General features: G+C 40.3%; 1 protein-coding gene across 3 annotated transcripts in view; it reads left to right on the forward strand.

Annotated features, from left to right (window-relative positions):
- TPD52L1 (TPD52 like 1) overlaps positions 1-26,437 on the forward strand; it is a 123,430-nt gene that overhangs the window by 49,974 nt on the left and 47,019 nt on the right. For all 3 annotated transcript variants that reach the window (XM_055137028.1, XM_055137029.1, XM_055137030.1), the window contains exon 2: positions 25,868-25,983. In XM_055137028.1, the coding sequence (XP_054993003.1) occupies positions 25,868-25,983 (116 nt within the window). The remainder of the gene's footprint in view (positions 1-25,867; positions 25,984-26,437) is intronic.

The raw sequence follows: 26,437 nt of genomic DNA on the forward strand, positions 1-26,437 counted from the left end.
GTGACCCAGCATGTTGTCTATTATGAAAAATGTCCTGTGTGCACAGGAAACAATGTGTATTCTTTTTGGGGGGTGGGATGTAAAGCCCTGTATAGATATCTAGCCCTCTCTCTTCTATCTCTTCCTTCAAAGCCAGTGTTTCCTTGCTGAGTTTTAATCTTGTCAATCAATCCAGAGGGGATAAGGTGGTGTTGAAGTCTCCAACTACTATTGTGTTGCTCCATATGTCCTCCTTAAAATCTATTGTTTTAAGTATTTAGCTGGTCCCTCACTGGGTGCGTACATGCTTAGGAGTGTGATTTCTTCCTGCTGTACATATCTCTTGATTATTAAAAAATGGCCTTAGCTATCCCTTCTAATCTTTCTCAACCTGAAATCTATGTTGTCAGATGGCCACCCCGGCTCTTTTGATGGAGTTGTTTGCTTGCAGGATTGGTTTCCGTCCTTTGACTTTGAGTTCGTGTTTGCTCTGACTGTTCAGTTGTGTTTCTTGTAGGTAGCAGAATGTTGGGTTCAGTTTCTGAATCCATTTTGCCACTCTGTGTCTTTTAATTGCTGCATTTAGACCATTGATAGTGAGAGATCATTTTCATGGAATTTCGTTTCATCTTTCTGTAGAGCTTTGTTGTACTTGCAGGGTTTTTCTTGTCTTTCAGTAGCCCCTTTAGATCTTCTTTTAAGTTTGGTTTTGAGTCTATGAAGTTTCTGAGCTGTTGTTTATCCATGAAATAGTGTATGGTTCCTTCAAGTTTGAGTGAGAGTTTAGCCAGAAAAAGTATTCTTGGTGAGGCATTCATTTCATTGAATTTTTTCACTATATCCCACCATTGTCTTCAGGCTTTGAAGATTTCCTCTCAGAAGTCTGCTGTGAATCTAAGGAGTGCTCTTTTCTATGTGATTTCCATTGTTCACCTTGCCTCTTGCAATATTGTGCCTCTATCCGTGGCATCCATCATTATGATTATGATATGTCTTGGAGTCTTTTTATTAGGGTCTCTTTTGGCTGGCATCCTTCGGGGTTCTTGGATCTGGATGTCTGCATACTCTAGCTCTGGGAACTTCTCAGCAATTATATCTTTAACTGTAGCTCTTTCATCGGGGTGGCCTTCCTATCCCTCTGGTACTCTGATCATTCTTATGTTGTTCCTGTTGGATTCATCCCCTAGGTCTCTGATTGACCCTACAGCTATTTTGAGGTCTTTCCCCATAGTTTATTGTTGTCTGTAAGCTTTCTGCAGCTCATCTTCAAACTCACTGATTCTGTCTTTGGCTGTAGTCATTCTGCTGTTGAGGGCACCCGTTGAGGTTTTTTTATTTCATCTTCCTGATCCTTTATTAGTGATACTTCTGTTTGTAGCTTTCTTATTTCTGCTCTCAATTCTTCCTGTATTTTCTTGGCTGTCCATTCCACTGTTACTTTCATGTCCTCCTTTAATTTACTGGATGCCTATTCTTCGTTCCTTTGAGTTCATTGAACATCTTCAACATTTCATCTCTGAATTTTTTTTTTTTTGCTTTTTGGGTCACACCCAGCGATGCTCAGGGGTTACTCCTGGCTCTGCACTCAGGAATTACTCCTGGCAGTGCTTGGGGGACCATATGGGATGCCGGGGATCGAACCCGGGTCGGCCGCATGCAAGGCAAACGCCCTACCCGCTGTGCTATCGCTCCAGCCCCATCTCTAAATTCTTTATTGGAGAGATCCTATTTGTGGGTAACCACTTTTGAGGCTTCTGGGCTCTCTTCTTCATCCTCTCTTCATTGTGGGGATTTTCGCTGTTTATTCATGTTGTTGAGATAGTATGGAGTTGGAAACTTCCAGTTCACTATCAGTATTCCCCTCTTGTTGCGAAAAAGGATTTTGGATTAGCTAGTTTGATGGTGGTCACCTTTTTCCTCTTCTAGAATACTGCCTTCCTCTTAGGTGCTCCTCTGTTACTTAGGTGAGGCCTCTAGTGCAGCTTCAGAGGATGTGTTCTTTTAATATTAGGCTTGTGCAGCTTCTTGTGTTCGCTGGTATTTTGGTGAGATTAGAACAGGTTAGTGGAATATTGGCCTAATGTGTTTGAAATAGCCAGAACATTCTCCACATAATTAGGTAATGAAGATTGAGGTGTGAGTCCAGAGTGCTGGGGAAGGGGAAGATAACTGTGGCCACCAGCCACCACCCCCATAGATCATACCCCCTGCCACAGAGGCTATGCCCCCTGCCACACTGTAGGTCCCTAGGGATGCTGGGAGTTGTTGCTGTCCAAGTTCCAAGTTAGGGCACGCACAGGGAATTGGTTACCAGCAGGGAGGTCCATCCCAAGTTGTTCATTTTATAGTTGCTTCAGGTATTAAATATTCCAAATCCCATCCCACCCCTAGTGTACCTTTCCTTCCACTGATGTCCCCAGTTTCCTACCCACCATCCAAGCCTGCCCCATTGGATACATAGTCAAATTTATTTCATATTGTTACAGCACAAAGGCAAATGCAATGATCAGATCTTAAATCAATAACAGTCAATTTATGATAACTGATATATCTCACAATGGCATTACTAAAGTCATTGAGGATCCACTGTGCTGGTTAGTGCTAGTTACACTGTGTTATTATCTAGGTTCATTTTTTAAAATTTATTTATTTATTTATTTTTATTAACTTATTTTATTGAATCACCATGTGGAAAGTTACAAAGTTCTCAGGCTTATGTCTCAGTCATACAATGCTCAAACACTTGTCCTTTCACCAGTGCCCATATTCCACCACCAAAGAAAAAGGAAAAGAAAACCTAGTATATCTCAAACTCCCCACCCCCCAACCCCCCACCCCCACCTGCATAACTGATAAATTTCACTTTATTTTCTCTTTACCTTGATTACATTCCATATTTCAACACAAAACTCACTATTGTTGTTAGAGTTTCAACACAGAACTCACTATTCTTGTTGGAATTTATCCCCAGAAAATACGGCCCTATTGACAAGGACACATTTGATAATTAGTTTGCCACTGATGAGAATGAAGAGATATAAAGTCGGCTGCGCAGTTTAGGACTTCTATATTTTAATAATTAAATCCAGGGAGATTTAAGTTGGAAATTGCATCATTTCCCTTCCTGGGGCAGCATGGAGCAAAAGCTTAGTTCACAGTCTGGAGACATGGCTGCAAGCACTTGCTGGGACCAGAAGTCATATAGCTGGCTCTGGATCCTGGTCATTCAGCAGCAAAGCGGCTGTGCAAAGGCATGGCCTCCCGGGTCGAATCTCAGTGGAACCTGAGCTTGGTGATCTTCTATGCAGTTTTCCAATCACGTTTGCTGTAATATTACTGGGTTGACAGTACTATGAAAATTGGAGGTGTCCATGAGCAATATACTTGCCATCATCTGGTGGCTTGGCAGTTTGATGAGGTTCAGTTGTGGGGATGGGACATTTCTGAGTTGAAGGGTGCCTGGTATGGCTATGGGCTACTGGGCCTTCAGGCAGAAAGGGGAATCTTCCTTCCCCTAATTGGAGAAGGCCCCAGAGTTCTCACCTTGTACAAGTCCATGTCGGAAGATTCAGCAGTATCATGTACTCTTGGAACTGTGATGCTGGGTCATTTCTCTGCCTACAAGATGGAAGTTGTGGATGGGAGCTCCTGGATTTTCCAGTGACAATCTTGAGGGATTCGGCCTGCTCCCTTTCTGAGAACACCCCAGACTTTTTTTTACTCTTTTTAAACTTTTTATTAGTTGAATCACTGTGAGGTACAGTTACAAACTTATGAACTTTCATGTTTGTATTTGGTTTGCATCCCTCCACCAGTGCCCATTCTCCTCCACCAATGTACCAGTATCCCTCCTACCACCCCCACCCCAACCCCCACCACCCCACCCTGCCTCTGCGGCAGGGCGTTCCCTTTTGTTCTCTCTCCTGTTGGGTGTTGTAGTTTGCAATAGAGGTATTGAGTGGCCATCATGTTCGGTCTATAGTCTACTTTTAGTAAGCGGCTTTCAACCCGAATGGGTCCTCCCCACATTCTGTACTAGGTGTTCCCTTCTCTGTTTCTGCTGCCTTTCCCCAGCATGTGAAGTCAGTTTCCAAGCTGTGGGGCAAACCTCCTGGTTCTTATCTCTACAACTCTTGGGTGTTAGTGTACCATTCTGCTACTTTATATTCCACATATGAGTGTGATCTTTTTATGTCCGTCTCTTTCTTTCTGACTCTTTCACTCAACATGATACTTTCCATGTTGATCCACTTATATGCAAATTTCATGACTTCATCTTTTCTAATAGCTGCATAGTATTCCATTTTTAGATGTACCTACCCCAGACTTTAAAGCTATAGAATGGTCTCACCTAGAAAGATTCAGCTGCTTGTCACTCTTTTGAGTTTAGATATGAAGCTGGGCCATTTCTTTTCTTTACTTTTTAAAATAATTTTATTGTTACATTATAAAGTTGTTCACAATGAATTTTTACATTCAGTATTCCAACACCAATGGTGGTTGACCACCATTACACCTTCCTGCCACCATTATTTCCAATTTCCCCGACTACCACCCAAGCCTGCCCCAATATCAGGCCCTAGATAATTTATTTTGTATTACTTGCTATGACAGAGAATCTCTTGCCCCTGTGTCTTCCCCAGGGCCCCTTGGAGGGGCTGGGTTTCAGTTTCCCTCCCAGCCCCGAGCAGAGCTCCTGTGGCTGGAGACCTCTGGAGCCTAGCCACAGCCATGCTCAAGGCCCCTCTCCACATGTTCGGATGAGCCTCAGGCATGAAGGAACCGGCAGAGGAACCCAGGAGTGTGGGACCCGGGCTGAGACCTCCAAGCCTGCTCCGATTGGAACTGGGCCTCTTCCTCCCAGATTCCCCATTTTCCAGTAGCTAGGCAGTCACACCCAGGGACTGTCCCCAGCACCATGTAATCCCACCAACAGCCAACATCAAGAGATTATAAAACCAAGCTCCCAGAAGCGACATCTTATAGCCTAGTTCTCCCTCTGGGAGAACCTGGCAAGTGACTGAGTTTCCTGCCCACATGGGAGAGACTCGCAAACTCCCCATGGCATATTCATATGCCAAAACCAGTAACAATGTTGGGTCTCATTCCCCTGACAAACAGATGACTGTCTTTGGAAACTCTCGTGATCATTCATCAATGTGGTTTGACGCGAGCCTCAGGCAACCACAAGCTAACGTCTGAGCTCGCAAAGCTGTGCAGAGAAGTAATAAAGGAAAACCTCAAAGAGAGAAGAGCAGCAGTGTTGGCTGATGTGGCAGAAGCCGGGAAAAGTATTCACAATGCTCGCCTGTCCTTTGCCAACTACAAGACCAAGATGACTGCCCTCTGACATCCTGATGGATCTATCACATCTTCTAGAAAGACAATGGAGAGAATTATTCACAATTTCTACTCAAATTTCTTTGACAGCCATGTCCACATGCCCACATCCCAAATTCCACAGGATGGATATGTCATTCCCAATGTCCTCCCTTCCGAAATCTGACACACCATTTTGTCGGTAAAGACGTGTACAGTACCCGGTCCAGAAAAGGTCAGACCTGAACACCTGAAGAATCTTCTGCCAGTACTCATCAATACACTGGCTTGACACTTCACACGCTACCTGTCTGAATGCAAGTGTCCATCCCAGTGGAAAACCAGCAGGACCGTTCTGTTGTACAAGAAGGGAGACAGCCATGACATCAGCAACTATTGCCCAATCTGCCTGCTCTATGTCGTCTACAAGTTGTTCACTCATGTCATCCTGAATAGAATAGGCAGAACATTAGATGAAGGACAACTATGCGAGCAAGCCGGGTTCCAAAAAAGGATTCAGAATGATCGATCATATCCACATGGTGACGAAACTCATTGAAGTTTTGTGAGAGTTCAAAATGCCGCTCTGACTAACGTTCATCAACTTAACGAACGCCTTTGATTCTGTTGAGACTGAAGTGGTCATCGAAGCCCTAGTCAAACAGGGTGTTCAAACTCAATACATCAAGATCCTCCTTGAGCTGTATCGCAGATTCACCACCAGGATCTCAGCATTCTACAAGGAAGTGATCATTGACGTAAAGAGAGGGATTCAGCAGGGTGATACCATTTCACCGAAACTCTTCAGTGCCACCCTGGAGAACGTCATGTGATGACTGGAATGGGAAGGAATGGGAGTGAAGATAGACGGTTGGCCACTACACCACCTCCGCTTCACTGATGATATCATTCTCATAATGCCAAACATTAGCCAAGAGGCACAAATGCTGGCCAACTTCGACCGTGAGTGTGGAAAGGTCGAACTGCAGCTGAACCTTAACAAGACGATGCTCATGAAAAACGAACTAATCTCTGATGCTCCATTTGCTGTCAATAGAATGAACATCTCCGAATGCAGCAGCTATGTGTACCTGGGTTGAGAACTCAACATGAGGAACGACTTGGTTCCAGAACTGCACAGGAGGAAGTGATCAGCATGGAAAGCCTTCAAGAGCGTCAAAGAAGTGGTTAAGAGGACGAAGGATCTCTGGCCTGGGCACATCTTTTCAATTCCACCATTCTTCCTGCACTAACGTATGCCTTAGAGACGTGGGCCCTACAAAAACAGGATGAGAACACTATTCGGTTTTCCCAAAGAGGAATCGGTAGAGCTATGCTAAGACTATCATGTTTAACTCAAGTGAGAGAAGGAATCCAAAATTCTGACCTCCATTGATGGTCAAGAATGAGGGATGCTGTCTAGTTTGCCAAGACATCAAAAATCAGATGGGCTGGACATGTAGTGTGATTCAGAGATGACTGCTGGACTAGAGCTGTTACTGACTGGATTCCACGTTACCTCAAAAGATCGCGTGGCTGCCCACCAACTAGATGGTCAGACGTCTTCGTCAAAACCCTGAATGAATTATTTGAGGCACTTTCTGTCCCTGGAGCGAGCAGATATCATTGGGCTACACTGGCACGAGACAAGGACAAATGGAGACGTTATTGGCACCCGATCGAGCAAATCAAAGATCAACGGGAAGACAAGTGATACAAGTGATTCCCATGACCCTGAAAGGTCCTCCAATGCGGCACCATGGGAAAGAACAAGTAAAGAGAGGCTTCTAAAATTTCAGGACGAATGGAGACTTTACTGAGGTTGCTCAAGAAATTCGATGATAAATGGGATGATGATGATGATGATGATGATGATGATGACTTGCTATGAGGAATTCACTAAAAATTATCAAAAAAGATTTTCTTAAAAGAAAGTGTGTGAAGATTGTTATACTTCACCAAGGAGCAATTAAGCCCTTGCATAAGAGATTACTAATAGGTTTTTACAGGTTAAGCCTTGTATGTTAATATTTTCATAATCGAGATTGGTTGCCTTCTACTTTACATCCCATTTAATATGGTGTATTACTCCTGGTATATCAGTAGTGTCCAGTTTGAGATATTGTAACTGTGATCCAAAAGTTCTAAAATTTTAAATGGGGTGATACAGCCGGAGTTAAATTTTTAATTGGATGGTGATTTGGGGGCCCAGAAGCATCTCTACAGCTTGTTGATCTCTTTCAAGATTTATTTATGAGTCTCTGGATCATGGCCCATTAATGAGCTTATATGGCACCAGAGGCAGTTCATGGATGTGACTGTGAGGCTCCTGGAGGAACAGGGCCATAGGGGGAGGTGGCCCATCCTTGACTTCGTGAGAGCTTGGAGATTTCGGTTATAAAAGATGCTGGACCGTTTCTAAGTCAGAGGTACATACTGCTGGACCTTCACTCAGAAAGGGAAATCTGTCTGCCTGCATTTCGAGAATTTTTAGCCCGAACCAGTCTACCTGGGAAGGTTTGGTAGTATCATGTTCTTTTGTAGCTGTGACCTGCTATATGTTTTTAACCTTTCTTAATCTAATAAAAGACAACCATCTGCACCATTAATGAGTGCCGTAGTCTATGCCACATAATGAGAAGTTTTTTCTGTCCTTTAAAGGAGCTCTTTTAATGCTTCTTGCAAAACTGGTTTCAAGGCTATGAATTCCTTAATCTGTTGCCTGTCCATGAATGAAGCTCTGTATAGTTCCTTCAAATCTGAATGGTAATCTATCTGGATAGAGTATTCTTGGTGAGGTATTCATTTCATTGAGCTTTTGTACTATATCTATCCATATTCTTCTGGCTCATAGAGTCTCATTTGATAGATCTGCTGCATATTTTATGGGCTTTCCTTTGTATGAAATACACATATCAAAAAGTTCCATTTTTGATCTTGCTGCTTTCCATATAGAATATTCTTTCCATACTCTCTATCTTTGGATTTTTTGTCATTTTAAGTATAATGTGTCTTGGAGTTGTCCTACTTTGGTTTATTTTCAATGACTCTCATTAGGCATTTGGCTCTTGGTGCTTGTAATCTCAGATCTGGGAAGTTCTTATCGATGATTTCTTTAATAATTGTTTCTTCATCACAGTTGCCTTCCTGTTCTTCAGGGACTCTGATGGTTCTAGATTGTTCCTCTTGGACCATCCCATAATTCTCTGTATGCTGTTCATTTCTTTTTCATTTTCTACTTGCTGCGATTTCCTAGTGGATTCCTCCTTATCTTGATGTTTCTCAATCTGTGCTTCTCTTTTGTTATTCTGCTTTTCAAAGCTTCTGCTGACTTTTTTTGTATATCACTTACCATGTTATTCATTACTGTCATTTATGATAAGTCATTTTTAAAATTTCAATTCTTATGCTTTCTTATACTTTGCTGACTACCTGTGCTATTGTTTCTTTGAGCTCACTAAATATCCTCATTTTAGTGTCACTAAATATCCCGTCTGAGGATTTACTGGTGGTGTTTATACCTTTGGTGATATTTTTTCATTCATTGAGCTTGGTGAGATTCTGTGTGTTTTCCCCGTTGATTTTCTCATGTTCTTGCTGTGTTGGAGATAAATCTTTGTAATTTACCCTTCTGGAAGACACTGAGGGATTAAGATTGAGGTTTCTCTCTGTTTTCTCGGCCCATCCTCATAGAATGACAGGAAGAATAACAGCATGTAATTTGTTGAGCAGATATGTTGTGTGGCTGAGTATGTGGCCACATACTTTAGGAACTGTGGTGTGGGTCCTTAATATGATGCAGGTTAGGTGTGGAGTCTTCCGGCACCCACCTGGAAGGGAAGGAGCTCTACTTCCAGTTCAATCAGAATTGGCCCAGTGATGGCAGATGGAGGCAAGCCCCACCTGGGATGGTGGAGCAGCAAGAGGAAGCCAGGGGAAGCTCTTATTTTTAATGTTTCCACTTTAACTTGGCAAATCGTTGAATCATTTTGGATTCTCATCTTGCTAGATCTATTCTTTTCTTTTTCCTGCATTAATTTGTTTTGAAGAGCACGTTTCTACTCAATTCAATTCGACAGACAGATCTGAACCAAGCTTACAAGCTCAAAAATGCAAAAATTTTAATTTTCCTTATTATTTGGCAGCTCATTTCCATGTCTATTTTGAGATCTTTTTCAACCAAGGAGAATTATAGAGTCTCCAAGTCAGAGACACCCCCTACTTCTTCCATTCGCATCTCAAAGTAAAGACTTGTAGTGTAAGACTCAGAACTTATGAAGCACAAGTTGGAAGGACTTTTCAAAGCAAAGTTTATTTTCTTCCCAGAGCATAATACAATACAAAAACACTAATCAGTATTCAAAATTCTATTTCTAAAATAATATAGATTAAATCTTTTTTTTATACCACACTGAGCACAAAAGTGCGTTTCAATAATTGCTTTTAACTATAATTACTCCCTCTGAATTTTTTAAATAACTTAATAAACTGCTTTTTCTTTCACGTTAGTGTTAAGTATTCAGTTGGGTCACAAAAAATAAGCAAGATAAAGTGCAAATAATTGGGGAAATGAAAGAGTCCACAGAAAACTGAAGCCCATTTGAACCCTAGCTGTGAGATGTTGCACCAGCCAATATTCAATGCATGTAAGAAAGACACTTAGGTGTTCATTGCTTGAAACACTAGTCAGTCTACTGGCTACCATCTCCAGAAGAAATGACATGGAAAGAAAAGATAGATGATGTCATAACAGGGCATGGGTGAATTCACTGCTGATGTTTGAGATTGAGCAAATGCCTGTTCTAGGTCTTTACAGGGCTTGTAAATGGTTACTACTGGGACCTCTGGATGAGCAATGACTCCAGCTCAATAAGGAGGGTCCAGGATCTGGGAAAGTGAGCACACTCATTGCTCTACTAAGAACTGGATTATATATTGGGCCTCACACCAAGACCTGGATCTATGCTTCACATTCCTGGTATGATCTTGAACTCCGCTTTGTTCCTTAAGAGGAAAAGGAGACCATGGTCTGTCCAGCTCAGGGACAGAAGGCCTGCGGTTAGTATCAGAGAAAACTGGTTCCAGCAGGGGCAACCCCAAAGAGTCTCAGTCACTGGATAACTCTTACAATGCTTTAAATATGTCTTTATAGTTTTCTGAAGTATTTGAAATTTGGAGTGGCTAGGTTGATAGTGACTTCATAGCTCTTCATTGGAGATAGAAAAATTCCAGTTTCTTTCCATTTTCTCCCACCTCTGATTACATGCAGTGGTTGTTCCAGTTCTGTCTCTGCACATGCATGCTTAAATACAAGATGTAATGGAAATTTCTTTACAAACATATGAGAGTTGCATGTCCAGGAACACACAGAGATGACATGTCACCAGAACACAGGAGGAGTAGGGGAACCCATCTTGATCATCACTTCTTGGGAACTTAACTTCCTTATCTCCAAATTAGGGAGAGTGATTTCTATCCATGTAAATTGCTGTGTGTAAAAGCCCTGATTGGTACTCGATAAATACAAGTGTCATCTCCCAGAAGTCATAGTAGTGGATATGGGGTCGATCTGTGTGTCTGAGCAGAGCTTCCTCAGTGATTCCCAGGCACTGGGTGCGGTTGTGCTCTATAGTGGATAATGACAGTGTCCAGAGGTTGCTTTCATAGTCACAACTGGGGAGAATGGTATGATGGCTGTCTAGCTGGCAGGGACGTGTATATTACTGAGCATCTTCTGCTACACTAGACAGTTTCCCACAAGAATACTCCTGCCCAAAATTCCATTAAGGCTGAGATGAAAAAAAAAAATCCAGCTACAGAATGGGAGTAATCTTTCATGCCTAGGAAAATGAACATGTTAATATACTGAGTTCTTCTGTTCTAGACATTACTCCAAAACTAAATTTAATTCCAGAGAAAACCCTTTATCCTAAAGGAAAGTAAAGGCTTATAAATTTTTACATTAATAAGAAATTGAAGCTACTCAATTGGTGTAATGACCTATGAATTCTAGGGTATAAAGCTGGATTTTGCTGATGTTAATGTTTATCAATAATGCAGCCTTAAAAATGTTTTACTAGATTTTTGTGGCATACTAAATAATTGATATTTGCATGACACATAGAAATAAGTAAAATCATTAAATTTTGTTTCTCAGAACTTTTGAAAAATTAAAAATATTAATTTTATCATTAAAATTAAATGATTTATCACTATTTAAAAGTAAATAAAAATATATTGTTTATCATTAAACAAATGATTTATCATTAAATCTTGCCAATTACAGAGTTGAATCACAAATATGTAGAAAACAGAGTAAACCTTGTTTTCTGTATTGATTATTGCAGTAACCAGAGTTGCAAATTCAGTATGTATTTTTTTTACCTCTCTCAGCAGTTAGACAAACACAAACATATATTTGTTTTATATCTGCATATAAAGCATTTTTGTTGACAAGAGTACTGGTTATTGATTTTGTTGAGAAGAGTACTGGTTATTGATTTTGTTGAGAAGAGTACTGGTTATTGATTTCAACTGGTTATTGATTTCAAGAGTACTGTATACCAATCTTGGTTTTAGTTGCATCTTGGATTTGAAGTTGCCGAAAGAACAAAACACACCAGCCCTGGATTGATCACTTTACTTGCCTAGACCAGAGACAGGGCTTCACTCTTGAAGTTCATCTTGACTTGCAGGTCCCCATCCTTCCTCTGGTTGACTCAGGGGAAAATGGGAAACATTTCCCCATTGTTACTACTAACCCTCTTATTTCTAACTCTACCATACGTGAGGAGGAACCAACTTTCTCCGGTTTTTTTTTTTTGAGTCTGAAATACTGAAATATGTGTCATGTCTGAGGGTCATTAACTGAAATTGAGCAAAAGAGAACTTTTTGAACCCAAAATAAGAATGATACACTCTTAGAAGTTTATTAATTATTCCTATGTATGTTATGTGAGTTCTTTATCTCTTTGTAAGGAATTTTGCTAGATCCAAAGCTAATTCTTTTTTTAATTAAGAAATAAGTTATTTTGTTTTGCCATTAGTTTTCAGTAATGCAATTATCTCTTGGTAGGAGCAAGGAGAGGAGCAAATGTTTCTGAATTGGAAACTTAGTCAAGGACACTGTCTACACCTTTTATCAGTACTTTTTACAAAGCCCCAGTGTGCTGAGACTGGTGCAGTACCAATAGGCATAATTTCCCACTGGACATTTTTTGGCTGCATTCCAACATCAGCCTATAATCATCACCGTAGACTTGAGAACTTTAAACCTCCTAAGCTTATTTGGGTCTTTCTTTCATAAGTGCTTTTGGTGAAAAATTATATTTTGGGTTGCTCCGTGTGCATAGGGATGTATGACACAAGAATTATTTTTTATTCTGGAGCTGTCCAAAGCACAGCTTTGATCCTGAATTAATCCAGAATTTTACAAAGACTAGCAAGCACTCAAGAAATGAACAAGAATGGGCTCTAGTCAATTCAGCAAAACTGAGCACACACACAGCTCATGTATTAGTCTCACCTTCTCAAAGGTGGGATGAGCTAGAAACTGGTCCCCAGAGCCCTGGATTGATTCTTGGGTATCTCAGGATGGCCTTTCAAATAAAAGGATGAAAGGAACCTAGTTTAAAGTCTAGTTTTGATGGCGTAAGAGATTAGGGGAGAGGGAGGAATGGAGATTTTTAAATTTAATTTAATTTAATTTTTTTTCTTTTTGGGTCACACCCGGCAATGCACAGGGGTTACTCCTGGCTCTGCACTCAGGAATTACCCCTGGAGGTGCTCAGGGGACCACATGGGGTGCTGGGAATCAAACCTGGGTTGGCCACGGGCAAGGCAAACGCCCTACCCGCTGTGCTATTGTTCCAGCCCCATGGAATGGAGATTTTTTTTTATGTGGGTGAATCTGTTATATTTTATTTTTTAAATTTTATTTATTTATTTATTTATTTGCAGTTACAGGTTTATACATTTTTGTGCTCATGTTTCTCCCTCACAAAGTTCGATAACCCATCCCTTTACCAGTGCCCATTCTCCACCACCAGTAAACCCAACATCCCTGCCCCCCTCCCCAGTCCCGTCTCCCCCCACCCCACACTGCCACTATGGCAGGGTATTCCCTTTTGTTCTCTCTCTCTGATTAGCTGTTGTGGTTTGCAATAAAGGTGTTGAGTGGCCATTGTGTTCAGTCTCTAGTCTATATTCGGCCCGCATCATCTTTCCCCCACATGACCTCCAACCACATTTTAGTTGGTGTTCCCTTCTCTGAGTTGCCCAGAATGAGAGACCAGCCTCCAAGCCATGGAGACAACCTCCTGGTACTTATTTCTACTATTCTTGGGTGTTAGTCTTATAGTCTATTATTCTGTATTCCACAGATGAGTGCAATCTTTCTATGTCTGTGTCTCTCTCTTTCTGACTCATTTCACTTAGCATGATACTTTCCATGCTGATCCACTTATATGCAAACGTCATGACCTCATTCTTTCTAACAGCTGCATAGTATTCCTTTGTATAGATGTACCAGAGTTTCTTCAACCAGTCATCTGTTCTAGGGCACTCGGGTTTTTTCCAGATTCTGGCTATTGTAAACAGTGCTGCGATGAACATATAAGTGCAGATGTCATTTTAACTATACTTTTTGGCTTTTCTGGGATATATTCCCAGCAGTGGTATTGCTGGGTCAAATGGGAGCTCAACCTCTAGTTTTTTGAGAATCGTCCATATTGTTTTCCAAAAGGGCTGAACTAGCTGGCATTCCCACCAGCAGTGTAGAAGGGTCCCTTTCTCCCCACATCCTCTCCAACAGCGGTTGCTTTTGTTCTTTTGGATGTGTGCTAGTCTCTGTGGTGTGAGGTGGTATCTGATGGTTGTTTTGATCTGCATCTCTCTGATGATTAGTGATGCAGAGCACTTTTGCATGTGCCTTTTGGCCATTCGTATCTCTTCCTTGGTAAAGTTTCTGTTCATTTCTTCGCCCCATTTTTTGATGGGGTTGGATGTTTTCTTCTTGAGATCAACAAATGGGACTACATTAAACTAAAAAGCTTCTGCACCACAAAAGATACAGTGACCAGGATACAAAGACTATCTACAGAATGGGAAAGGATATTTACACAATACCCATCAGATAAGGGGTTGATATCAATGGTATATAAAGCACTAGTTGAACTCTACAAGATGGAATGGAGATTTTTAGATGAGTACTTGCTTTTCTTTTTTAAATAAGTATTTTTTTAAATGTGTTTTACTTTGGAATGATTTATTACTCTGGATTTTTCTCTCATAAGTGATACTGTCTCCTCTTCTGATCAAAGCAAACATCTAATGCTGAGTATTAAATAGACAGGTCTAAATTTTTATTAGGATTAGCTTCTTTTATTGGGTTCCAAGGAAAATTTAAATATGTGACTGTGGGAGGGTGAATTGCAAAGTTAGGGGGGAATGCTGAGAAAAAGATGATTCAAAGATTCAAGCCATCTACCTATTTTTGTTTTGTCAACGCATTTTTGCAATAGTTTCATTTTTCCTCAAGCATTGTCAGAGTTTATTCAGAGAGGGAAGTACCAAGAGTCAATCCATAAGGAGCATTACTATGTTTACTCTCCCCATAAATAAATATCTGCTTAGGTCATTATTAAAAATATGTGGTTACTCTGTTTTATGACTTTATTTTTGGTTTGTTGTGACCTGTCTGGTATGTCACGCACGCGCCTGTGTGTGTGTATGTGTGTGTGTGTGTGTGACTATCCCTCTACCAAATCATGATTGGAAATTATGAAACATATCCCAAATGCCTTAATGTTATACTGTTATAGAGAAGCTGAGGCATTTTCTGGTATTTTTGACTGTTTAATTGGAAATCAGCAGTGTTTTCTTGATGGTTCCGAGTACAGTCCCTGAAATGCTCAGAAGCAGGTGAACCATCACTTAGGGACCTGGCCATGTGACCTTCTGTCAGGAATAAAAGTCTGAGCGATCCCCTCCTGCTATGAGTCAAGTTGTTCCCACAGGAGCGAAGTGCAGAAGCAGCCTCTGGAAAGACCCATCTACCACATCAGTTGTAAGGAACCTAAACTTCTCTCTTTCTGACTTTTCTTTCCAGAAGAATCTGGTGTCTTTCTACTTGACCCTGAGTCTGCTGGTAAAAAAGAGTTTGCTAACTGACTATTCGAAGTTGGCCTAGATCTTTTTTATTGATACATTCTACCCAACATAAATTTGCATTGAGATTAACATAACAAGCTATGCGGTGTGGAGATGAAAAGATATCTTTCTACAGTCAACAGCCCCATGTATATAATCAGTTTTCAACTAGTCTGGGTGCTTGATAAAATCCTACTATAATTATCTTTAAAAATTCATTTTTGGTGTTCTTGGCCACACCCAACTGTGGTCAGATCTTACTCTTGACTTTATGCTGAGGGATTGATCACTCTGGTAGGGCTTGGAGGATCATACAGGATAGCCAGGAATGGAGCCTGGGATAGCCATGTAAAGGGCAAGTGCCTTACTCCCCGTACTATCTCTCTGGCTCTGTGACTATGTTCTGTTACTAAATGTAATTACCATTCTAATATCACCTCATATGTCATAAAGAGTACTATTTATAAATCTTTCCTACTTATAGCTTTTTCAAGGAAATAGAAATTTGGAATTTGTTTTATCTTGGAATATAAAGGTTTAAACCCATGGCTGGAGTGATAGTACAGTGGGTAGAGCATTTGCCTTGCACTTGACCAACCCGGGTTCAATTCCCAGCATCCTATATTGTCCCCTGAGCACTGCCAGGAGTAATTCCTGAGTGTAAAGCCAGGAGTAACCTCTGTGCATTGCCGAATGTGACCCCAAGAGACAAAAAATATATCTATAAATCCAAACAGAATATTAATAGAATGAAGATTAGTCTCTATCTGAACATAATCCTGGGAAAATCTAGATAAATAATAATGATGTGAAATGGTACCCAAATGGATGGTTTTTGATTTGTACCAACTGGACTTCTGAGTTACATGTGAGTTGCTATTCTGTCAATGGACTTTGTAGTAGTTCCAAGTCTTTAGTTTTCAGCTTAAATTACAAAAGTGTAGTAATTTTGTCTTCAGCACCACAAAAAGAAAGCTATCCTGCTGGCTGGATATTAAATTAAACTTATTGATATTTTAATAGAACTTACAAAGAGTCATAAAGCTATTTAAATGATTGCACAAATATTTACTGAGCATCTAGTACTAACAGGAAATGAATATCTCAGAATCTAAAGGAAAAGAAAAACAACTATGCAGCTAAAATTCAGCACTTAAGCTACAAATATCTCAAACTCATCCAATGCTCTTTTTTCTCAGTTCTTACCCCATAAGCTTTTGCTATTCAATGGTTTTATGAAGTAAAGTTTGTTTCAAAGATGTAAAGAATACAGATATTACCATAAGATAATTTGGTCAGCCTAGCCAAGGAATCTCCCAGTTATTAGAAACTATAGTTAAAGAGGCTGATCCCAACAGTGTGGAATTGAGAAAATAAAATTTCTGGACCTAACCATAGTTGACATCGTGGAAAGTGTTATATGGCAATTTTGTAGGCATTCTGGGCATCCCCACCTGAATAGCCAGCTGTTATTCTAGTCATCAAAGCTATGGGGCTGCAGCAATAGCACAGCTGGTAGGGCGTTTGCCTTGCATGCGGCTGACCTGGGTTTAATTCCCAGCATCTCATATGGTCCCCTGAGCACCGCCAAGAGTTATTCCTGAGTGCAAAGCCAGGAGCAACCCCTGTACATTGCCAGGTGTGACCGAAAAAGGAAAAAAAAAAAAGCTGTGACATAACGCAGTGCCACTTTCTGTTTGGTCAATGACATGAGGCAACAAAGCAAGCCACTCCCCTTGCTGTGGGCAGTGTCACTGTAACCAGAGGCCTCGCAGGATTGAACCTTCAACTCTCAGTGCCTTCAGGAGCAACCTTGGTGTATGGATCAATCTTGGGAGTAGAGAAGCCTGGTATACTCAGAGTCAGTTCATGCTTTCTGGAATACCTTACCGTGGAGGTGCACCAGGTTCCTGTTCAGATCTTAGCCCCAGAAACGGTTATTTAGGTTTCCGTGAGCGCCTAATTGGTTTTATGCTTCAAGGTTTCTTTCTCTTTCAAGACTACTAGGTATTTTTATATCTAATGGATATCCTACCTTTCCTGTTGCCTTTATTATTCTATTGAATTCTATTGATAACAGAAAGATACAAGAAATCTGAGAATTTTATTTTGAAGTTATGTTTCCTCTTGTAGTCAGAAAACAGCCACTTTATTTTTTGGTATGATATGGGTGAATGAGAAATAGATGGGAGCTATTTTTATCCATTGTAATAGGATGACATCTATCTTTTGCCAAGTTAGGATTTGACCATCATAAATTTCCTTTAGAAATTAGTTTTAATTGAATCAGTATCTATTTGCATTGTTACCTTAGCATGTTTTTTTTTGAAAGTGGATTTATTTAATTTAATTTGCTTTAACCTCAGAAATAGTTTAAAAATAAGATGCTTGGCAAACCCATAAAATCCTTTTTCAAATTATTAGCTTACTCTCTGGTTGAACCTTATAGATATACCTTTTTTTTAAAAGCTACATTAGTAAATGAAACTGAAGCTTTAGGAAACAAACAAAGCTATTAATAGTGGTGACTCTTTTTTTTTTTAAGAAGGTCTATAAACTTTTACAGGACAGCATCTAAAATATTTGCCTCATAAACTTATTTAACTATAATTATAGTTATATATACTACTATGTGTCTTAATGTAATTTATAATGCAAGTTGTAATGTAGCTTAAAGTGTTTAGCAATTTATATACTTATGTATATAGGGAGATATGAAAAATATCAATATTTTAGGTCAAATTAAAACACTCTTTAACATGTTACTTATCATCCTAGTGCTGTAGGCAACTTGGTAAGATTAGAAGAGAGGCTGAGGAGAAAGAAATGAGGGTTTTGAGAGTGGGAGCAGCAGTAAGCATAGGACTGAATAGAGCATTGCTGACAGGAACTATACATGACAGTCTGGCACATTTGGAGGCTTTATTGGGAAAATCAGAGGCGGGCTAGTTGGAATCGTCACTTGCAGTCAGACATGAAAGGTTTTAGATACTTTTATAAGAATTTTCAGATTTAGGCTGTAAGTGATTCCATCCTCTGAATGTTTTCTGAGTTAGGTTTTGACATGATGAAAGAAATGTGTTCAAAATATTAATTGGAATGTTTGTAGATTAAATAGTGAGGAAAGAGAGAGAAAGCAAGAGATCAAGTTGAGCTAACATTTTAGTAGTTTTCATTTATTTATTTTTCTTTTTTTAAAAAATTTATTTATTTTTTAATTAGTGAATCACCGTGAGGGTACAGTTACAAATTTCATTTTAGTAGTTTTTATTGTGTTAAAAAACAAATCATGTCATAAGGTGGCAAATTAAAAGAACTAGACAGACATAACAGCATCAGAAGAAGGGTTGCAAGAAGATTGTTAGTTTGATTTTCTATTTTAGGGGACTAATGTAACAAGCATTGCATGAGCAATCCTCACTGAGAAGGTTTTGAAGCTGAAGGTGCACCCTGGACTCATCTTCCATAGTCTGGGATAGTAGGGAGGCTGCAGATATTAAAGCTACAGACCTTGACCTTCAGCAAACATGTCGTGGTGAGTAGAAAGTTTTGGAGGAGGAAGCAGGGGTTGGCAAGGGTTAAAGAGATGTTCTCATCCTGCTCAAGCTCTAGAGATGTGATCAGTTCAAAAAGTATGCACTCTGTAACCTGATAGATTCGTATTCATACCTCAAGTTCAAAGCTCAGCAACTCCTTGAACTTAAAGATATTATCTCACTCTCTAAACTGCAGTTTGTTCTCTAGTAAAATGAAAAATACCACCACTGGAAGATAATTCTATATAGACCTCTTATGTTTCTGCATATCTTGCAAGCAGCAATGTTCCTTTATCACACCTATATGAAAGACGTTTGTGGTGAGCCGCTTTGGATGATAAGGAAGAGTTTTTCTCTTTATAATGGGAGTCTGATATGCTTACCACCCAGGTGATTAAAGATATCTCCTCTTGGAACAAATGTCAGAGAGCTTGCTTACTGCTCAACATTTATTCACTTGATAGGAAAAAAAAACCACTTGTACAAGCTTTTCCCATCCAGATCATTCCATATCACACCCCCTCTCATGAGAATTAGTGACCAGGGTTACAGACCAGGCTGTTTTCGGTGCCATGAATCTCTATTCCAGTAATGCTGGGCCTGCTGCCAGCATCCTCAAAAATGTAGCAGGCTAACTTGTTGGGTTGCAAGTCATGCAAATTAAAGCTCCTTTATCTTGATGCCATTTGCTGAATTGTTCCTGGAAAGAACATATAACACACCTGGCCATATTCTAAAAACACACATGTTCTAAAACACACACGTATGTACTTTTGTTCTCTTAGGAGAGGATTGACCAGCTACTGAGAGAAAGCTCCTGCGGCATATCCCTGGTTTTGCCCCTTTCATCACAGATCCAGTGTCAGTGCAGATCCTTTGCATTTAGTGTTCAGCATTTATTTTGGTGCTAATCAGGAGAGGTGCTTGGCTGAGATTGATGGTCTAGTGTTCTCAGGAACCTCTAATTCACTCCTCGCTGACTTCTCTCAGCCACAAGAGCAGTCGGATAGCTCTTCTTAATAGACTTCTAGGATTGGATTGGGAATGTGGAGGGGTAAATATGGATTAGCTGAGATGGTTATCTTTGACAGAGGAAACTGGTTTAAGGAGGTGCAGGGTGGAGGAGAGGATCGGCTAGACTCACAGAGACTGTCAGACTGAAGAAGAAGAGGGACGAAACTGTCCCTCTAAGCCTGCCACATTTCAGGCGGGGGATCTGTGGGCAAAGGACTGTCACCCATGCAGTCTCTTGAGCTTTTGTAGTCACCTTTGCAGAAGTGAGTGTGACATTTAGGTGACAGAGACTGAGCTACTGCTGTCAGAGGCAGTTTCTTGTCAGACTAGACATAGCTTTGCCCTTACAACATTATATGAGGACATGTGTCTTATTGCAAAAATGCAGGGAAGCTGAGGAAAATAAAGGAATAGGAGAATGCTGTCACTCCCATTACTGTTGCTTATATTTTCATACAAGAAATAAGGCATATAGTCAAATAGATACACAAGAGAAAGTAGTGGTGAGCAAATGAACAAACATAATTCTGAGGTAAACAAGGAGAGTCTATGGAAGATTGACATCCATACCCCATTCTTCTTCCAACACCTAACTTAATCTTACTGTACATCCTGTGCTTTGTTGCAAATTTCAAAACTCTTCGGACCGCAACCTAGAGGCTATGTCACGCCAGATATCTGCCCATCTTATCCATAAAATAATGGACATAAAGAGTTGTGCCCAGTAAGCAAAAGTTTCCTCTCTGCAGACTAGGCAGTTAAGCTGGAAGGATAATTGAAACATGGCTTGGGGGCATATATTTCTCTAAGGCATTCGTTTTGTGTGTAAGTTACTTAATCTTTCTATATAAGTGGCTCATTTCTACAGTGAAATTGTTTGAGCTCCTTTAGGATGAAGACTCAGGAAAAGACTCAGTCTTTTCCCTCTCAAAGCACTGAAGTAAGTAGTTCTGATTAAAGACGAATGTCATTCAGAGCAGGAGACAGCTCAGCATCCCGGAGACCATGTCTTGAATGTGCAAAGCTCCAGGTTTGATCCCTGACACTTCATGACCCCAGTACTTTCAAGTACAACCCTAGAGGTACCTAAGAGGCTAAGAGGCCCGAGAAGCCTCTTGTAGTCCCCAGACCCACAAGGATTTCTTGGAAGAAACCCCCACCCCACCAAAAAATTGTCTTTCAAGTGTGACCAGGTTGAATTCTAATGTGCCATAGAGCTAATTGTTATATACTAGCTCTGTGCTAGGTATTTTGCAAAATTGGTGACTCATGGTAGTCAACTCTTGAAGGTTGACATTATTCGATCCAATCTATACATGAAGACTGTTCATTACAAAGTTGAAGAGGAATTGAACTGAAATTCTTTCCTGAGATTGATATTTCGCAAAAAGAATAGCTTTCCTATATCACTGTACCATTTTATGATCATCTGATGAATTATTAATCAAAATATTGGGATGAATTCTGCAGGGATGAGTTTAGCTTCTTCTGCAAGTTATTCTTTAGGTAGAGAACTCAGTGCCTTAGGGCACAACATCAGGAGAGTAGACAGTTGTGGAGTGGATGTTGGTTTGGGCAAATCAGATTTAGATACAAAAGTGACCAATTGGAGACCACTTATATAATCTGGTTTCCAGTGAGATGAAGACATATGAGAAAAAAAGTAATCTGAAAAAATAAGTTTATAAGACAGTGATTTAGTTTTTAAATATAGAGATATACAAGTTATGTATATAATATAATCCATGTATATTATATATTTGATTTTGAAAGTTAAGGGGCTGATGCGATAGTTCAGTGGGTAGGGCACTTGCCTTGAACACAACCAGCCTGAGTTCATTCCTCAGCCATCCCCTATTGTTTCCCTGCACTTCCAGGAAGGATCCCTAAGGGTGGACAAGGAGTCAGCCCTGAGCACCTGCTGGGGGTGACCTCCCCATCACCAGAAAAAAAAAGTTTAGATTTTGAAAGTTATGATGTGAAAGATATTAAGGTACACATTGTTTTATATACTTAAAAGTGCTGCCAATTAATTGTAAGGGACAATGATTGGAAGAGGCATTCTGACTCCAAAGATGTTAAATAGCAGGGAGAAAACTCCTTGCTGCTGTACTCAGGAGAAATCTGAAAAATAACAGGATCCTTGGGGATATAAAAATGTTGTCTTTAATTCTACTTGTCTGTGGAGGCATTTTTTTTCTCTCCCTGCTCCATTCTACCGTGACTCTCAAAGGATAGAGGCAGGTAATTCCCAGATCTGGCAGAGCAGTTACAAATAAGATGTGCAAGTGTAAAACTATTTGTTTCTTTTACTTTGTTTCTTTTTGTTCGTTTGTTTTTGGGTTTTTGACTGTTGTTAGGTGCTTATTGCTTGGGAACTGTTTTCAGTGGTGCCCATGAGACCATGTGAAGGCAGGAATTGAACCTGAGTTTTCCACATGTAAAACTAAGATAGGAGCACTTTGAGTTAACTTCCCTGCCCACTCTGTTACTTTCTATGCTACATGAGTCATATCAGTGAGTATTTGTCATTCTCCTGCCTTATTTCACTCAACATGATACCAGTTCTTTCCAGAATGTAAGATTCCATCTTTTTCTCATAACCAAGTAGTATTTCATCATATATTCACCACAACTTCTTTATCCATTCTTTATTCATTTGTAGTTAGGCACTTGGGGTGACTTCCATGTGTTAAATTCTGATTTCTAGGAATTTTGTGTCCTCAGGGAATTGTTTTGTTGTTAGATAAACTTACAAGAGATACTTGCAAGAGATTCCAATGAGTGATTTGTCTTTTCAAATGTTTTTGCACAATGTGCTTAGTGAAGATACTTTCTGTCTTTTTTTAAAAAACCATTTATTTAGTTTTATAGAGTAGTTTACAATATTTGATTACTATTAAAACACCAATTCCACCACCATTACACCTTTCCACCACCATAGTTTGGATGTTTCCATCCAAAACCCCAACCCCTGCCACAAAGCAGAACCAAAATAATTTATTTTTTATTGTTTATTATAAATAAACCACTGAAAATGCTCCAAAAAACTTTCCTCAGAGGAGATTGCGTGAAGACTGCTGTATATCACCCAGGGGACATCAAGCCCCTCCATAAGAGAGCACTAATATGCTGTTAAGGGTTGAGCCTTGTGTGCATATATATGTATATATCTGTAAAATTATATTTCCCTCTAAGATTGGTTACCCTTTACTTTAAACCCCATCAAATGTGGTGCGCTGTTCTTGGTGTATGAGTGGTGTGAGGTATGAGATGTCCAGGGATGGGTTCACTCGTGGGTGAGACTCAGCCCGAGCATGTGGAGAGCAGCTGTGAGCAGGGTGGTGGTTGAGTCCTGGAGGTTTTCGGCTGCCAGGCCAGGTCCCTTGGGGTGGGGCCTCCCTGGGTGCCCTGAATGAAACAGCCTGGCGAGGGGTCTGGTGGTATGGCAATGTCGTTTTATCTCTCAGTCTTATCCATATTTTTTTCATGATTTACCTTTTTTCAGATCTTGTTTAAGAAATCTCTTCCTAGGTTCGAAGGGATATTACAGTGGTCCAAGCATTTGTCTTGTATATGACCACCATCGATTTGAACTGCAGCATATGGCCCCCTGAACCCTGCAAACAGGGATTTCTGAGCACAAAATCAGTAGTAAGCCCTGAGCACTGTTGGGTATGGCCCAAAAACAAAAAAAAAGGGAAAAGAAGAAGTGCTTCCTATTCAGAGGTTGATAAACAGAAAAACACTAATATATTTATAATTATATTTCTGTGAATGGCAAAGGTGTCCAGGTTTTTTTTCCCAACGTGCATAAACTTGTTTGGGAACAGATTAAAGACCTTCCTTTATACCCTGGGTGATAGGCATGGTGTTCAAATGATGTGCGTTAAGGGGGCTTGAGTGACAGTGATGCTGGGATGGTGTTTGCCTTAACCTGGGTCTGATCCCAACACCACATGTGGTCCCCTGAGCCCCACCAGGAGTGACCCATGAGCTCAGAGTCAGGAGTAATCCCTGAGCACTGTGGCCCCAAGCCAAAATAAGTAAATAAACAAACAAACAAATAAATAAATGCAGCCAAAAGGAAAAGGGTGTACATCAGCAAACTGTCATTAACAGTGCTGTAAAACACAATACCTCAATAAATTAAATATGTATATCTTCCTTTGCCCAGAGATGCCTAAGCACCAGATTGCCATCACTGTCATCCCATTGCTCATCGATTTGCTCGAGCAGGCACCAGTAACATCTCCATGTGAGACTTGTTGTTACAGTTTTTGGCATATCGAATACACCAGGGGTAGCTTGCCAGGCACTGCTGTGCGGGCGGGATACTCTCGGTAGCTTGCCGGGCACTCTGAGAGGGGCGGAAGAATCGAACCTGGGTCAGCCGCGTACAAGGCAAAGGCCTTCCCGCTGTGCTATTGCTGCAGCCTACCTTGAAACTAAGAATTATTTTTAATGATTTCTCTTTATGGGAACTGGGAGTATTATTTTTAAACTCTGCATTTCAAATGTGACGCGAGATCACCACTGGTTTGAAAAATAAAATGAAGCAGCATGGTAATTAAATATTATTACAGGAATGAAAATTTAAAGCAATGTATACCAACCAGATTGCCATGGTTCATGTTATAAATGAAGTTTCCATAGAGTGTGGGTCTTTTGACTGGGCATTCAGAGAACTTATGCATCTCAGTTAACCAGAAGCCCAGGGATTCTCCGAGGCAGCTACATTGTCTTTTATAATAAGGCATTTATCATTTATCACCCATAAGGAGTTAGAAGTTGAATTATTTCAAGGTTATTCAGTGGCACAACAGTATCTCAGGGGATCGGGGCACTTTTTGTCTTTCCCTCAGCCACAATCAGTTCATCCATATTTCTTCACAGTTCTACATTCCTACATATTCATAGCTGAAATGGACAAGGTCTTAATACTGAAAAAATCTTTGCTCAAGTTGGTTGTGGACTATGGTAATGGTTGCTGAAGCTTAAGCTTATTCAAGTTCCAGTTGGGGTTTAATGCTCTGAGGATCTTTAATTGTTCCATTCATGGCTGAGTTGGAGGTGAACTGCCATGAGGGTCCCTAGATGAGGTAAAAATATTTGTTTTCAGTTCACCTTAGTCTCAGGATGTAGTCCTGTGGAGATGCAAATTTAAGTAGAGGTCTCACCCCACCACCTCCCCATGCGTAGTTCTTTGCTCCTTCTGTGCTTGGATAGGAAACACCAAAGCAAAATTCACCTGGGTGACAAATGTAGAATTAACAAAAAGTTGTTCAGTGCTCATCTCTACTTCCCTCCGTCCCTTACGTTTATTTGCTTCTTAACATTCTTGACTTGCTTGGCAACTCATCACATATTTAGAACAACATTTCCTTTGGATTTTTTGTTTGTTTTGGGGCCATACTCAGGAGTGCTCAGGGCTTAAACTTTCCTCAGAGGCCGTTTCTGGTGGGGCTTGTGGGACCACATGTGGTACCAAGGAAGGAGCCTGGGTTAGTTGTGTGCCAGGCAAGCATTTTTCCTGTTGTACCATCTTTTATTTATTTATTTTTGCTTTTTGGGTTACACCCGGTGATGCACAGGGGTTACTCCTGGCTTCACACTCAGGAATTACTCCTGATGGTGCTCAGGGGACCATATGGGATGCTGGAAATCGAATCCGGGTCAGCTACGTGCAAGGCAAACACCCTACCCACTGTGCTATCACTCCAGCCCCCTGTTGTACCATCTTTCGGGTTGGTTCTCTGCCTGGAATTTTCAGTTGTCTCTTAGGAAAGTCAGAAAGTGCAACTAGTTCTCTGAGCGATGGCAGCAAATTGCATTTAACATTTTTTATTGTTTTGTAATCTTGTCTGAAGGTTTGTTGGAGACTGATACACTGCAAGGAAGAGATGAAGATTCAGTAACCAGTGCTGACTTTTCTAACACTCTCTCTGAGGAGGAAAAGGAAGAATTAAAGGCAGAACTAGTACAGGTATGTTCAGTAATCTGTCAAGCTATTGCCATCCTGAGTATTTATTGTTTGTTATAAGCCCTGTAGTGTAATTATGTTGTCTTGCACTAAATAAAATTTCACAGATTGCAAGATGATTCCTTATTCTGGGATATTTCTTTAATACTGGTTGTCTATTACCTGTTGATTAGACTGATAATATGAACGGTTATGCAGCTTAAGCACTAATGATAATTCATTTTAAAAACAGTAATTATTTTCTGGCATCACAATAATATGGAAACAATAAATCTCTTGCATGCTCAGTGGAATTCCATAGAGGTCATGGGATCAGGTGCCAGCTGCCTTTTCAGAGTGGTGCTAGTTTGAATCTAGAATTTAGCACAACAAATACTTTGAAATGGCTTATTTTTATATAATTAAAAAGTTAATCAAAAAAACCCCACTGAGTTTATTAAGTTGTGTTCTCTGCAGA

This window comes from Sorex araneus, chromosome 4 (assembly GCF_027595985.1).
Source record: "Sorex araneus isolate mSorAra2 chromosome 4, mSorAra2.pri, whole genome shotgun sequence".
Classification (NCBI taxonomy): domain Eukaryota; kingdom Metazoa; phylum Chordata; class Mammalia; order Eulipotyphla; family Soricidae; genus Sorex; species Sorex araneus.